Raw genomic sequence first — 14,519 nt, 5'->3', positions numbered from 1 at the left:
CTGATTGTAGGATGTGGCCACCAGCAGGAAGCACTCAGTACCTGCAAAAGGTGCCAAAAATAGTACTAACGCTGCTGTGAGCAGAGGTGATACCTACATGGAAAAACATTTGTTTCTTTGTTAACTGCTTAAAGAAATTGTGAGGGCAGTTCAGAGAGGTGAAACAGGAGGGTGCCTCTGAGTGCATTCATACTCTCTAGATGGGCTCTGTGCCTTCTGAAAGGTGAGAAATGCCGCCTTCCAAAGGGCAGTGTCGCTCGTGCTTGCAGAACCCCTTCTGACTGCAGGGTTGAGATGCTCCGCAGGTGTGCTTCTTTCATACTGTACATTTGAAGGCACAAGCCAGAAAGCCAAGGAAGAGTGATAGAGCAGACAGAGGCATTTGCAATGAGCCTTTCCAAGGCAGGTGAGAGAAACGTCATGGGGACAGTGGGGGCTGTTCCTGGAGTCACACTCAGAAGTGTCGGGGCTCTGTGAGGTGTCCATATTCGAGCTTGCCTCATGCACTCTGCATACTCACAGGGGTGTTCACATGCGAGTCCTTCCCCTGCACACGCAGAGGCAGTGCATTGCAGCAGTCACAGTGTCTTTCTGGCCTCCTGTTGCCACTCCCAGAGGGTGGCAGGCACCTCAGCCCTGCAGTGTGTTGCGCGGCTCTGCACTCATCTGAGATGCCCCACAGCATGAGGAACGGACACAGGGACCTTGGTTCAAGGAAGGACATCCCAGTGCTGCATTCAGGTGGTTTCCCAGGGAATGTTACTCCCAACGTGAAGCGACCTCAAGACACTGGCTGTCCCACAGGCCTTCGCAGCACCCCCAGGAACAGATGATTGTGTTTGTGCTCACTCGGGTTCATCTCACCACATGCATACGATGTGGATGCTTAGGCCTCCTCTTTACAATGCAAACATGGACTTCTGAACAAGTCATTTGGTGTCCCTCCATAGAGGGATACAGGACCTCTTGGAGGTGGGCTGAGAGGCCAGTGCTGGAAGCGGTCGTTTTTATTGGCAGGTCTGTGATGATTGTCCTGGGGCAGCTTCCCTGGGGTGTCCAGCGCACACGGGAATAGATCAGAGCCTGCTCTGCTGCTTCTTCATGGCTCTCCCAGGAGCCTGGTGGTGCGAGGACACTGCTGTTTGCCCCCACCCTGCACACTCACACATTTTAGCTATTCACTGGTGTTTTCTGTCCTGGGCATTTTCCTGGGCATGTTCTTGAGAGACACTTGGAAAGAAGACCGAAGCTTCAGGCACTGCCCTGAGGAGATCACCTTGTATGATGGAAATGCTGTTATGGAGGCCAGCTCTGTCACAGAGGTGCCCATTGCCTGTCCCTGCCTGCAGTCACAGGACGGCCACCCAGCAGGACTGTGACCAAGCTTCAAGAGCACTCAGGCCTTACACCAACACAAGAGCTAAGAAGGACAGCGCTGAAGTGGAAGGTGAGCAGCTCTGGGAAGACCAAGCACTGGTGCTCCCTGGCAGTGCTGCTGTGCCGGGACTCCTTTTGCCTCCACCTCTGCACACAGGCACTGCCCCTGCAGCTCCAGAGAAGTCTTGGAGGCAGGATCTCAGAGTAACAAGCCACTGGAAGGTCCTTTATTTTCATTAAACACACAGAGAGCACGGCTCCTCATGTACACAGTCTGTGGGTCACACAGAATCTGGATAGATATACATCATTAGAAAGAGCAAAAATCATGACATTTCTTTGTGGACAAGATTACCAAAAGTAAAACAAAGCAAAAAAAACCCCAAAACTCAAAACCAACACCGAAAAAAATTACAGAAGGCAGGCTGGGCCTGTAACGAATTACATTAAGTGATTTGCAGAAGAAGACAAACAGTTTCATGCTTTTGAAAATAATCCAGTCATCAGTTTCCACACTGCATCCTTGAGCTCCTGGTTCCTCATGCTGTAGATGAGGGGGTTCACTGCTGGAGGCACCACAGAGTACAGAACTGCCACCACCACATCCAGTAATGGGGAGGAGGTGGCAGGGGGCTTCAGGTAGGCAAACATGGCAGTGCTGAGAAACAGGGAGACCACAGCCAGGTGAGGGAGGCACGTGGAAAAGGCTTTGTGCCGTCCCTGCTCAGAGGGGATCCTCAGCACGGCCCTGAAGATCTGCACATAGGACACCACAAGGAAAACAAAACACCCAAATGCGAAACAGGCATTAACCACAAGAAGCCCCACTTCCCTGAGGTAGGCATCTGAGCAGGAGAGCTTGAGGATCTGGGGGATTTCACAGAAGAACTGGTCCAGGACATTGCCTTGGCAGAGGGGTAGGGAAAATGTGTTGGCAGTGTGCAGGAGAGCAGTGAGAAACCCAGTGCCCCAGGCAGCTGCTGCCATGTGGACACAAGCTCTGCTGCCCAGGAGGGTCCCGTAGTGCAGGGGTTTGCAGATGGCCACGTAGCGGTCATAAGACATGACAGTGAGAAGACAATACTCCCCTACAACCAAGAAGAGAAAGAAAAAGAGCTGTGCAGCACATCCCAAGTAGGAGATGGCCCTGGTGCCCCACAGGGCATTGGCCATGGCTTTGGGGAGAATGGTGGAGATGGAGGCCAGGTCGAGGAGGGAGAGGTTGAGGAGGAAGAAGTACATGGGGGTGTGGAGGCGGTGGTCACAGGCTATGGCGGTGATGATGAGGCCGTTGCCCAGGAGGGCAGCCAGGTAGATGCCCACAAAGAGGCAGAAGGTCAAGAGCTGCAGCTCCCATGTGTCTGCGAATGCCAGGAGGAGGAACTGAGTGATGGAGCTGCTGTTGCACATTCGCTTCCTCTGGGCACTGGGACCTGTTCCAGGAGGAAAAGGCAGTGACAAGTTAGGGTAGACATCTCACAGCAAAACTTATTCCAGTTCTTATGGAAACCCCCCAAATTGCCTCTCCCCTTTCAGAAATCCTTTGGCTGGTCCCTTTTGTGAACACTGGTAGGTGCTGGCTGAGGATGCCCCACAAAGCAGGGGGCTCTGCTGTGGGCCCTGGAGGAGTCAGTTCTGCCCTACAACAAGAGATAAATACAAACTGGGAGTGATGTTAATCCACTCGTGGTCTTAAAGAGCTTTTCAGCATTGTCACTCCCAATTCACTGAACTGCAGAGAAGAGCTGTGGGGATTTTGTTTTGTTTATCTCCTTCTACTTGCCTCATCACAGTGAGTGGTATTTTTAAGGCAGAAATCGTTGGCATTTCTGCTTGTCTCCAAGAGAAACCTTGTGGGTTCTGTGAAGCCAAAGGACTATCCCTTCATGCAGAGTGAGGACAGCCAGTCTGTCCATCAGCCTGGTCTCAGCTGCCCTAGGCTGCCACTTCTTTGAGCTGGAGGACAATTATACCTAGATGTTCCCCTGAGAAGAAAGCGGACAATGGTGAGAACAGGTGAATCCAGCTCCCAAGTGCAGGTCTCCAAACTGCTCCTACTGTCTCATCCTACCTGAGGAATATCTCAGCTCTCCCCTCGCAGCCAGGGCCACAGAGGGCTCATTACAGCTGCTTGCATACAGCCTTCCAGCAGCATTTCCATGGCCTTAGTACTGAGGCGCTGCCAGGTAACACAGAGATGGCATGGGAGAGCTGTGCCCTTCTGGAAGGCAGCCTGCAGCCCAGCAGGACCCCCCCGGGAAATAATTGAATGTCCGAAGGATCCTGTGACCTGAATGGAGAGTTGGCTCACTCAGCCCTGCAACCAGCATTGCCCGGAGCCCCCACCTTAGCTGGGAACAAAGGCAACATGAAGAGGAGAGGAAAAATGGAGAACTTCCCCAATCCTCCTGTTCATGGAGGCAGTACAGGGACAAGCAGATGGGTACTCAGGAGGTTCGTCAGGGGTCCATCTGTCAAGGAGCTAACTCATGCCGTGGACCACATGGCCTTCGCGGTGAAGGCTCTGCTGGGTGGCAGAAGAGGTCGGGGGCTTGCTCCGGGGAAGGCATCTGCAGTGCAGGTCATGGCACGCGGGTGTATTAACCCCACCTCCCACAGTATTTCTGGCAGCAGCTCCCTCTCACTCCCTGCCCATGGCTCTGCTGCCTGGAGCTCTCCCTGCCGGCAGATGTTTCTCTGTCCCCACATCTCCTCCCTTTTGGTGCTCACAGACCCCAGCCTGCCCACTGCATGCTCAGCTCTGCCCTGCAGACCCCTCCTGGCAGCAGGGCACTGCCCAGGGGCATCTCTGTGTGTGCAGGGGCTCAGGAGCAGCTCAGAGAAGTCTTCATGAGAACTGGGGTCTTTGTGCCTTCACCAGAGCGAAGAAGTAAATTCCCATCTGCCACTGCCCCCCAGCCAACAAAGAGTGGAAAACTCAAAGCACAGGTTCCTTCGCTTTCAGGTAAATACTGCCTCGATGTCCTTCTTCAAAAGGACCCTCTGCAAATGCCCTGGGCTGATCGGGAGCTGTGAGCAGCTCTGACCCATGCAGCACCCTCTCCACTGCCGAAGGACCCTGCCCTGCCAGCTAGCACACCTTCCACCCACAGCTTCTCCCTGTAGCATTGTGGGGAGCTCCCTGGGCAGGCTGAGTGCTGACCCTGGCAGGCGACAGAGCCCCTGCCCCAGCACGCAGCCCCTGGGGTGCAGGGACCCTGCTCTGAAGGACAGCCCTGGGCACCCCTCAGTGCACACCCAGCTTCCCACCCTTGCAGACATCCCCGGGAGAAGGGAGCTTTCATGCCCTGTTCCTTATGGTGCTGCAGGGAAGCCCTGCTCTGGAGCATGTCCTTCTCCACAATAAAGAAACCCTGAGCGCCATCCTGCCCGATCCTAGCTGCAGCAAGATGTGCCAGCTCTAGGAGGCCCCTCCAGGACACTTGTGTATCACCCTGAAGCCAGAGACTTACTGTGTCAAGGACTGTGTAGGCTTCTCCACCAGTGAACTCTCAGCATTCTCCCACTACACAGTGCCTGTAACATCTCTCGCACGTCTCTCCTATCCCCTTGCACTTGCAGGCTGTGCCCTCCCCCTGCTGTGCTTTGCAGAGGAGCTCCTCCTGGGCAGAGCTGTCTCTCTGCAGGGCTGCCCACTTGCCAGGAGCTCCCTCCAGCCCAGGAGCCCAGCCCAGCTCAGCAGCAGAGGCCCAGCCCAAGGCAGCAATTTCTCTGCCCCCCTGGGCTCCCTCCAGGTGTCCCTGGGGCTCCAGGGAAACCTGCTGTGAAACAGGCTGAAGTAACCACTGATGTTCCCTCCCACAGCTGGGGATAGAGACTTACTTCCAGGGATCTCTTTTACCCCTGCTGAGAGAAGGGATTCAGCAGAATCAAGTGAGGCATCTCATCCTGGGTCTGTGGTCCTGCGGCTGGAAGGGGTCTCAGCTCCCTCCCATGCAGACCACAACCCCCAGGAGCTGGGATTCCTCTTGCATAGTTCAGGTATGCACAAAACAGGCACCTGCATGTGAGCTTCTTGTCTCAGCTCCCATGCTAATTACTGGAGATGGAGGCCAGGAGTGAGCTGTTCAGACACAAACACCTGGTGACATTTGAGGTGCCAGAGGTGACCAAGATGCATGCTGGTCACTGTCAGCTGTAATGCAGCAGTCCATAGAGACAGGGCAGCATCTGGGGGCATCACCTTGGAGGCTGGTGGGAAATTCCATTGTCCAGGTAAATTGACAGCAGATGCCCACATGTAGGACAACTGAACCCGTAACAGTTGCTTATGTCCAGGGCAGCCTATAGAGGTCTTCAGCTGACCAAATGCGGTCATGTGGCCCAAGGAGAGCTAAGTCTCTCTTTCTCTTCTCCATCAGTTCTATTATCTACATCTCCTTTGGCAGTTGTCTCATGTGCATCCCTCCATTGCCTAACCTAATTCAGGACACCTGAATCTTAATTTAATACCCAAATACAGGCCTGCAGAGCTACATGAGATGCCAGGGCTCTCCAGCCCAACTGCATGCAGCTGACATGGACAGCACAGGGCCTATCCAGGACCCCCCTCCCCATTCAGACTGATTGTGTGACAGGCACCACCCAGGGCATCTCAGATTTGGTGCCTTTGGGCCCATGACTGAATCCCACCACTGCACTGACGTGAGGTCTGTCCCTTCTCTCTCTAGCAGGTGCTGGGCAGTGCGTGAATACCAAGCACATCACACCAGGGTCTCCACTCGTGTGCATTCCCTCTCAAACTCTGCTGGTTCAACTCGACGTTTAACCATCCCCTCCATGTTACAATCATGGATCAGGCTGGTGATTTTCATTCTGCCTGTATCACAGGATGTCCACACCCAAGGGCACTCTCAACATCATCTCTTTCTTCCTGAGATAAGATTCACCACCACCACAGAGGCTGCAGAGACACCACAGACAGCAATCCCCTCTCCTGCTCAGACTGCACAGCCCAGCTCTGTTTCACTTTGGCCTTGGAGAGAGCAGGGTTTGCCACCTTTGTGGGCACCTCATTTCTTCTTTGCATTTACTCCAGCATGTCTCTGCTGTGAAGCAAAGCCTTTGCACACTTGAGGCCTTGGGCACTTGGTAGCAGGTTTCCCTCTTGCAAGTCTGCTCTCAGCCCAAAGGTGCCACAGCTGAGGGGCTGCAGCCCAGACATGCACCCATGCCCTCAGCCTGGGGCACAGGCAGGAGGAGCTGGAGCCCTGCATGCAATCTCTTCATCCCACTTTGAGGGAATAACAGCTGAGGTGTGTTGGGACAGCTGACATGATTGGGGTGCTGTGATGGGTGGGTACAGGATCATCAGGAGAGACAGGCCAGAAAGATGAGGAGGGAGGTGTCCCCAGTGTGAAGGAGTTGCTTGGATGTGTGAAGCTCCTCTATGGGATGAACAAAGTGGGTGAGCCCTTGTGGGTGTGGGTCAGAGGAGAGGCTGGTAAGGGTGACATTGTGGTGGGAGACAAAGAACCCATGGAAGTCCCCCTGTGGACTTTCATTACCCTGGCATTCACTGGAGAGAGACCACAACAGCATGCAAACAGACCTGGAGGTTTCTGGTGGGGTTTGGGACACAGCTTGGGACACAGGACTTTGTAGCACAGCTGCCAGATTGGCCAAAAATGGTGACACTCACCTGCATCTGTTACTCTCACAGAAGGCAGAGCTGGCCATGGATGTGAAAACCAGTGTCAGCCTTGGCTGTCGTGACCATGAAACAGTGGGGTGTCACCTCCCAGGGGGAAGGAGAACAGAAGAGTGCAGATGATAGCCCTCAAAGCAGCAGACTTTGGCCTGGTCTTGCGACTTTAAGTGGGGGATCCCCTATGAGCAGCACAGAAGAACAGCAGAGCCCAGTACAGCTGGTCTGCAAGGACAGTGTCTTTCAAGTCCGAGAGTGTGCAGACCAAGAGTCAGGAAAACAAGCAGAGATATCAGGAGAGAAGCGTGGGGAACCAGCAGACTCATGGGGGAAGCTCCATAGAAAAAAAGCAGCATACAAGAGGTGGATGCAAGGATTGAAACAAAGGAGGAATTCAGAAATATGGTTGGTTTTAGGAAAGCCAGAGCTCCCGTAGAGTTGACACTTGCAAGGGAGTTCAAGGGCACAATGTTACCACTTCAGGAACAGTTAAAGAAGAAATGAAGACAACGTGTGGCCACTGCTGAATTGCGTTAGGTAGGTGTAGATAGGTGTGAGGCACTCTTGGCCTTTGTCTTCACCAGCAAGGTCTCCCAGTTCTGTGTGCCTAAGAGGGAGAACCACAGGTGAAATCCAGCAGTGGATGGAGATCAAGTCAGGGGTTACTTAGGGAAGGTCAGCCCTCAATAGTCCCTTGGACCAGATGGGATGAATCCAAGGCTGTGGCTGTTGAGAGACCAGGCTGAGGTCATAGCAGGGCTGCTCTGCTACATTCTGGAAGGTCATCATGACTGGAGAAAGCCAAAGGCAACTCTTGCATACATCTTCTAAAAAGGCCCAGGGACTGAGCAGGGGAGTTACAGGCTGCAGTGACAGAATCCAGGGCATGTGTGGCTGGGCAGCAGCTCTGTGGAGAAGGCTCTGGTGGTCCTTGAGTTTCCTTAGGCAAAACATGAGCCAGCAGAGGATGCTGGGCTGTGTGAGCAGGGCCACAGCCAGAAGAAGTGATTCTCCCCCTCTGCTTGGCACTTTTTACAGCACATCCAGAATCCTTGCCCAGGTTTAGAGCCTGTGCAATGACAGTGAGACATGGGCAAAGAGGAGCCGCTTCACTGGAGGGCCACGAAGATGGCAATCCTTCCATTACCCTTCAAGTGTTTGTGTGATTTCCCCAACAATACCAGTATCTGCAACAACAACAACAACAGCACTAATCTGCCTAAATAGAAATACCTGCAGTGGAGCAGTCTGTATCCATGGTAGCCACTTTTTGGGCAATGCCAATTAAATCAGTATTTGCAATATACGGCATGATACCCAATCCAAAAGTACATACCTAAAGCGGTTCAGAAGAAGGGCTGTTGTGGTTTAACTGGGCAGGCAGCTAAACACCACATAGTCGTTTGGTCGCTCCCCTCCCTGCAGTGACATAGGGGAGACAACTGGAAAAAAAAAAAACCTAAACCTGTGGGTTGAGACAAAGACAGTTTAATAGGAGAGCAGAGGAAGATAAAATTGTAATAATGATGATGATGATAATAATAATACAAAAAATAAAAGAATATACAAAACAAGTGATGCACAATGCAATTGCTCACGACCCGCTGACTGATGCCCAGCCCATCCCTAAGCAGCAATTGCTGCCCCGCAGCAGACTCCCTCCAGTTTATTTACTGAGCATGACATCATATGGTATGGAACAGGCTTTTGGCCAGGTTGGGTCAGCCCCCCTGGCTGTGCTCCCTCCCAGCTTCTTGTGCACCTGGAAGAGGATGGGAAGCTGAAAAGTCCTTGACTAAGAGAAATACTTAAGTAAACCATCAGTGTGTTCTCAGCATTATTCTCATCCTAAATCCAAAACACAGCACTGTACCAGCTACTAGGAAGAAAGTTAACTCTGTCTCAGCTGAAAACAGGAGACTTGGGTACTATCAACTTCATTGCTAAAATAGAGGGAGATGGAGGGATCTAAGAGCTTCCAGGTTCCTGTAGAAGATTTAAGACCTCCAAGAAAGGAGCTGAAGATAACAGTTTTCAACTAGCATAGCCTTTAGATCATTTCACATGTGAGGGATCTGCATTGGCACCCAGGAACCTCACTTGCTTTGCCTTCCTGTCTGCCCAACGCCTGACCAAGTGATGGGAGGAAAGGCAGCAAAAAGAGTGTAGGCCTCTGTGAATTAGCCGGGGTCTGGCACTTGGAGGGCCATGCTGTCATTCCCGTGTATGCCCTATAAAGAATCAAGCTGGGAAGTGTGCAAGTCTCACTCAACAAGGTTCATGGACAGGCAAGGCTGTGTCTATGGCCGTGTCTGGAGACCCGCACACCTACAGTATAGATCCAGCTGGGTGAAACTGGGCATAAATGGTCTCCAGGGCCCATGGACAGAGGTGGGGGTGGAAGCCTCAGGTAATGCTGGTCAGGGCTGTGAAGGTCTATGGATGCTCTCAGGGCCCTGACAATGCCCCCATGGGATTCCACCTGCCAGTGCCCTCAACAGGACAAATTCTTGTTCCCTGCTGTGCAGGGTCTGCTGTCTGCTACGTTCCTTCCCCATGTGCCTGGGGATCTGGAGACCACAATTTCATGGCCACTACAGCCTTCAGGTCTTCACATGCCTGACCAGCTCTTCCTCTTTTGGGAGTACCAGATCCACGTGAGCAGAAGACTGGGTGGCCCATTTAGAAGCTGACCAACACACAAGGCACCATCTAACCTGTAACATGTCCCATAGAGAACCTCCATATATCTGAGCTGCCCTCACATCACACGGGGCATCCCCCACTTCTCATCTCCCCTGTCAGTCTCTCCTCAAGACACTGTATCTCCAGCAACCACAAAAGCCATGGGAGCTGTCCTTCCCCACCTCAGCTCTTATTCCACTGATGTCACAGCTCTGTGATGGCACACGAGGTTCCTGCTCTCTGTGCCCCAGGCTGTGCGTTTTGGTGCCCATTTGGGCTGCAGCACCTCAGATGTGGCACCAGGGCCAAGGGCAGACTTGTCACATGGAAACCTGGTGCCCAGAGATGGGACCCCGTGTGTGGCAAGGCTTGGCTTCCCAGCAGAGGCATGCTGGAGTGGGTGGCAGGTGGTGCCATAATGATGGATGAGGTTCCCACACCGAGAGCAAAAGCTGCAGTCCCCAAGGGCAGAGAGAAAGAGGCCTGGACTGTGCAGCCCTGGCAGGAGAGGGCTTTGCTGTCCCAGGTGACTCTGCAGCAGCGTGGGGCCTGTGCCAGAGGGGGAGCTGATCTGCAAGAAGGACAAGGTGCTGCTGAGAAAGTCCCTCGGGGAGGACAGCCTGTGATCCAGCCACACTGTGGACATCATGCTGAGGGCCGACTGGACAGAAAGCAGCTCTGCAGAGGAGGACCTTGGCATCCCAGAGGAGAAGCAGCTGAATATGAGCCATCAATGCACCCCCATGGCAAAGGCCAACAGCCTCCTGGGCTGCATTAGGAAAAGCATTGCTGGCAGATGGAGGGAGGTGACCCTTGCCCTCCACTCAGCACTGGGGAGGCCCCATCTGGAGTGCTGTCTCCAGTGCTGGGCTTCCAGTAAAGGAAACTTGTTGACTTACTACAGGAATTCCAGGAACGGGCCATAAAGCTGTTTTAAGGGACTGCAGCATCTTTCATAGGAGGAAATGCTGAGAGATGTGGGACTGTTCAGTCTGGAGAAAAAAACATGGAGTGATCTTACTAATGTGTATAAAATTCCATCTGAACCCAAGAAAGCACTTTTTGACTGTGAGGGTGATCAAACACTGGAACAGGTTGCCCAGAGAGCTTGTGGAGTCCCCATCCATGGAGATATTCCCAACCCAGCTAAATAAGGTCCTGAGCAACCTGCTCTAGCTGACCCTGCCTCAGCTGGGGGGTTGAACTAGATGATCTCCAGAGGTCCTTTCCAGTCTCAGCATTTTCATGGTTCTGTAAGTATGAAGGAGAGAAGTAAGACAGAAAGAAATGAACAGCACATAGCCTTGACTGCAAATATGGTGGGATCCCATGGAGAGGACCCACTCTGGAGCAGGGGAGAAGTGTGAGGAGGAATGAGCAGCAGAGATGTTCTTTACTGACTCTTCACCACCCTGTCTTCACCATGCCCTCTGCTCCTCTTGGGGTTGGGGTGAGTAGATGAATTGGGATCAATGGAGTAATTTGAGCCTGGGCGAAAGTGTGAGGGGAACGGTCATTAATAGTTTTGTTATTGTTTTTCACAATCCAAATCTTTTTCGATTGGTAATAAATTAAATTGATCCTTAGCAAGTGAACAGGTCTTTGCCTGGGACAGAAATTGGCAACTGGTCTCCTTTTTTTTACATTGACCCATGAGGTTTCTGGTTTATTTTCTCCCTTTCTCCTGTTGAGTCACGGGAATGAGTGAGTGAGCAGGCAGGGTTGGTGTCTAGCTTTTGGCCAAGGTTAACCCACCACAGGACCACATCACGACTGCTGCATCCAGCATGGGGCTTCCCAGCACAAGAATGACCCTGACAGAGGGTCTTATCACAGAGCCCCGGAGGAGGACAGAGGTATCCATAGAATCATAGACTCGTTAAGGTTGGAAAAGACCCTTAAGATGATCAAGTCCAACCGTTAACCTAACACTGCCAAGTCCACCACTAAACCATGTCCCTAAGCACCACGTCTACCCGTCTTTTAAATACCTCCAGGGATGGGGACTCAACCACTTCCCTGGGCAGCCTCTTCCAATGCCTGACTACTCTTTCAGTGAAGAGGTTTTTCCTAATATCCAACCTAAACCTCCCCTGGTGCAACTTGAGGCTGTTTCCTCTTGTCCTATCACTTGTTACTTGGGAGAAGAGACCAACCCCTGCCTCACTACAACCATGCAGCAAAAGTCCCTGCTCAGGGCTGGGGTGTACGAACAGAGATGGAAATGGCCGGTGTGCGGGACTGATCCAGAACAGTTTTCCCAGGGAAGCTTCTGCAGGGTGTCCAGGGAACATGGCACAGACCTGACCCCTCTCTTCTGCACCTTTGGTGCCTTGCTTCCTTCACCATGATGCCTGACTCTGCACTGGCAGCACCCTGCTGGGTCCCCCCACCCTGCACACTCACACAGCTTAGCTCTACACTGGTGCTTTCCTCTTCCGGGCACTTCCCAGCCCAGCCCAGTCCCTCCCCAGCAATCCCCATCGCCCCTGTCCTCTCCCCTGCCCAGCCCAGCAGAGCAGCCCAGTCTGGGCTGGCCCCATGGCAGTGCCCACTGCAGGGTGCTGCAGAGCTCTGGGCACTCACCCCACAGCCCCAGCCCCTCTGAAGGGCACAGCATCTCCTGGGGGCAGAGCGGAGGGGGTTCAGGCTCCCCATCAGCCCCAGGGCTGGTGCTGGCCCCAAGGGCACGAGGAAACAGAGGCTAGGGACTCTGGCTCTCCTGAATTCTTATTGTAGGTGATGCCCATACCTGACTGAATTTGCCCCCTCCTCTGCTCTCACCAGCCCCACTCTCCAGGGCAGCATGGCAGTCCTGGCCCTGGGCCTCCTCAGGCATCTCCTAAATCTCTCCAGTCTCCCTTCCCTCTGGATTCTGAGTCCCCATTGACTCCCATGGCAGTGCAGAGTCCTTATTCATGGATAAGATGATTTAGTGCTTTGCTTTTGGGGTACTTCACCATTGAGGGTGTTTCACCTTCTGAGCCTCCATTCATTCCAACCCCAGGGCAAGTGGTGAGTCCCCATCCTCTCCTCTCCTCTCCTCTCCTCTCCTCTCCTCTCCTCTCCTCTCCTCTCCTCTCCTCTCCTCTCCTCTCCTCTCCTCTCCTCTCCTCTCCTCTCCTCTCCTCTCCTCTCAAATTCATTGCCAGGGAGTCTGGTATTTGCCATCAGTCCTGTCATGTATGAAGAAACCTAGAAAAGAATGGGGAGCTCATGGACCATCACCCCTGATACTGGAAACCCAGATGAGAGCTTTTAGATTCAGAACATTTGGTCCTGTGGAAACCAATGTGACCATGAGCTTAACCCCAAAAACTGAGAACACAAGGAGAGCAGACTCTTTAAAACACCAATTCCTCAGACAATTTTTTGGAAACACCATTGGAAGAAGAGCCCAGCCTTCAGTCTCTGGACCTGGGAGATTCAGTTTTATTGAAGAGCTGCTATTGGGCATGCAACATCTGACACAAGTGTTGTGCAAGAGTCAGACACAATAAGATCAAGCCTCAAGACAAGTAGTATAAGCCCAGCAAACTATCTATAATCAGGATTATGACACAAGAAAAAAGCAGACACCTGGCAGGAGATAAACTCGGGGAAATGAGCAAAGAAGGGGAGGCAGGTTATTGTTGGTGAAACAGCATCCGTTGGGTCATTTTCCATAGGGCATCCTTGAGCTCCTGGTTCCTCATGCTGTAGATGAGGGGGTTCACTGCTGGAGGCACCACAGTGTACAGCACTGCCACCGCTAGGTCAAGAACTGGGGAGGAGATGGAGGGGGGCTTGAGGTGGGCAAACATTACAGTGCTGAGAAACAGGGAGACCACAGCCATGTGAGGGAGGCACGTGGAAAAGGCTTTGTGCCGTCCCTGCTCAGAGGGGATCCTCAGCACGGCCCTGAAGATCTGCACATAGGACAACACAAGGGAAACAAAACACCCCAAAAAGACAAAAGTACTAAACACAAGAAGTTTAAATTCCCTGAGGCAGGCATCTGAGCAGGAGAGCTTGAGGATCTGGGGGATTTCACAGAAGAACTGTGTCAGGACATTGCCTCGGCAGAGGGGTAGGGAAAATGTATTGGCAGTGTGCAGGAGAGCATGGAGAAACCCACTGCCCCAGGCAGCTGCTGCCATGTGGACACAAGCTCTGCTGCCCAGGAGGGTCCCGTAGTGCAGGGGTTTGCAGATGGCCACGTAGCGGTCATAGGCCATGATGGTTAGCAGAGAATACTCTGCAGTGACCAAGAGGATAAAGAAAAAGAGCTGGGCAGTACAACCCAAGTAGGAGATGGCCCTGGTGTCCCACAGGGAATTGGACATGGAACTGGGGAGAGTGGTGGAGATGGAGGCCAGGTCGAGGAGGGAGAGGTTGAGGAGGAAGAAGTACATGGGGGTGTGGAGGCGGTGGTCGCAGGCTATGGCGGTGATGATGAGGCCGTTGCCCAGGAGGGCAGCCAGGTAGATGGCCAGGAAGAGCCAGAAGTGCAAGAGCTGCAGCTCCCGCATGTCTGTGAATGCCAGGAGGAGGAACTGGGTGATGGAGCTGCTGTTGGACATTTTCCCTTTCTAGGCATGTGGACCTGTTCAAGGAGGAAAACACAGTAAGGTAGCAGAGACTTCTCTGAGCAAAATCAAAGCCATTTCCCATAGACTCTGCTCATGCTGCACACACACGCCCTTTTCATTTTCCAGGAGACCTTCCTCAGCTCCGTGGCTGGAGCTCTGGTTGGTGCTGGCAGAATGTGTCTTTAGGAGCAGGGCCCTTGCCCACTGGTTGCTGAGGA

The 14,519-nt window shown here is 53.0% G+C and overlaps 1 protein-coding gene across 1 annotated transcript; it reads right to left on the bottom strand.

Annotated features, from left to right (window-relative positions):
* Positions 1 to 13,356: 13,356 nt before the first annotated feature.
* Positions 13,357 to 14,292, bottom strand: LOC148051278 (olfactory receptor 14J1-like). The gene has a single exon (XM_087738182.1). The coding sequence runs from the start codon at positions 14,290 to 14,292 to the stop codon at positions 13,357 to 13,359; it is 936 nt and encodes a 311-aa protein (XP_087594308.1).
* Between the last annotated feature and the right edge of the window lie 227 nt (positions 14,293 to 14,519).

Source organism: Nipponia nippon, unplaced genomic scaffold (genome assembly GCF_047370975.1).
Source record: "Nipponia nippon isolate SJK-2023a ecotype South Korea unplaced genomic scaffold, ASM4737097v1 scaffold_60, whole genome shotgun sequence".
Taxonomy (NCBI): Eukaryota; Metazoa; Chordata; class Aves; order Pelecaniformes; family Threskiornithidae; genus Nipponia; species Nipponia nippon.
The sequence above is the reverse complement of the archived record's forward strand: the minus strand, read 5'-3'. Positions and strand labels throughout refer to the sequence as shown.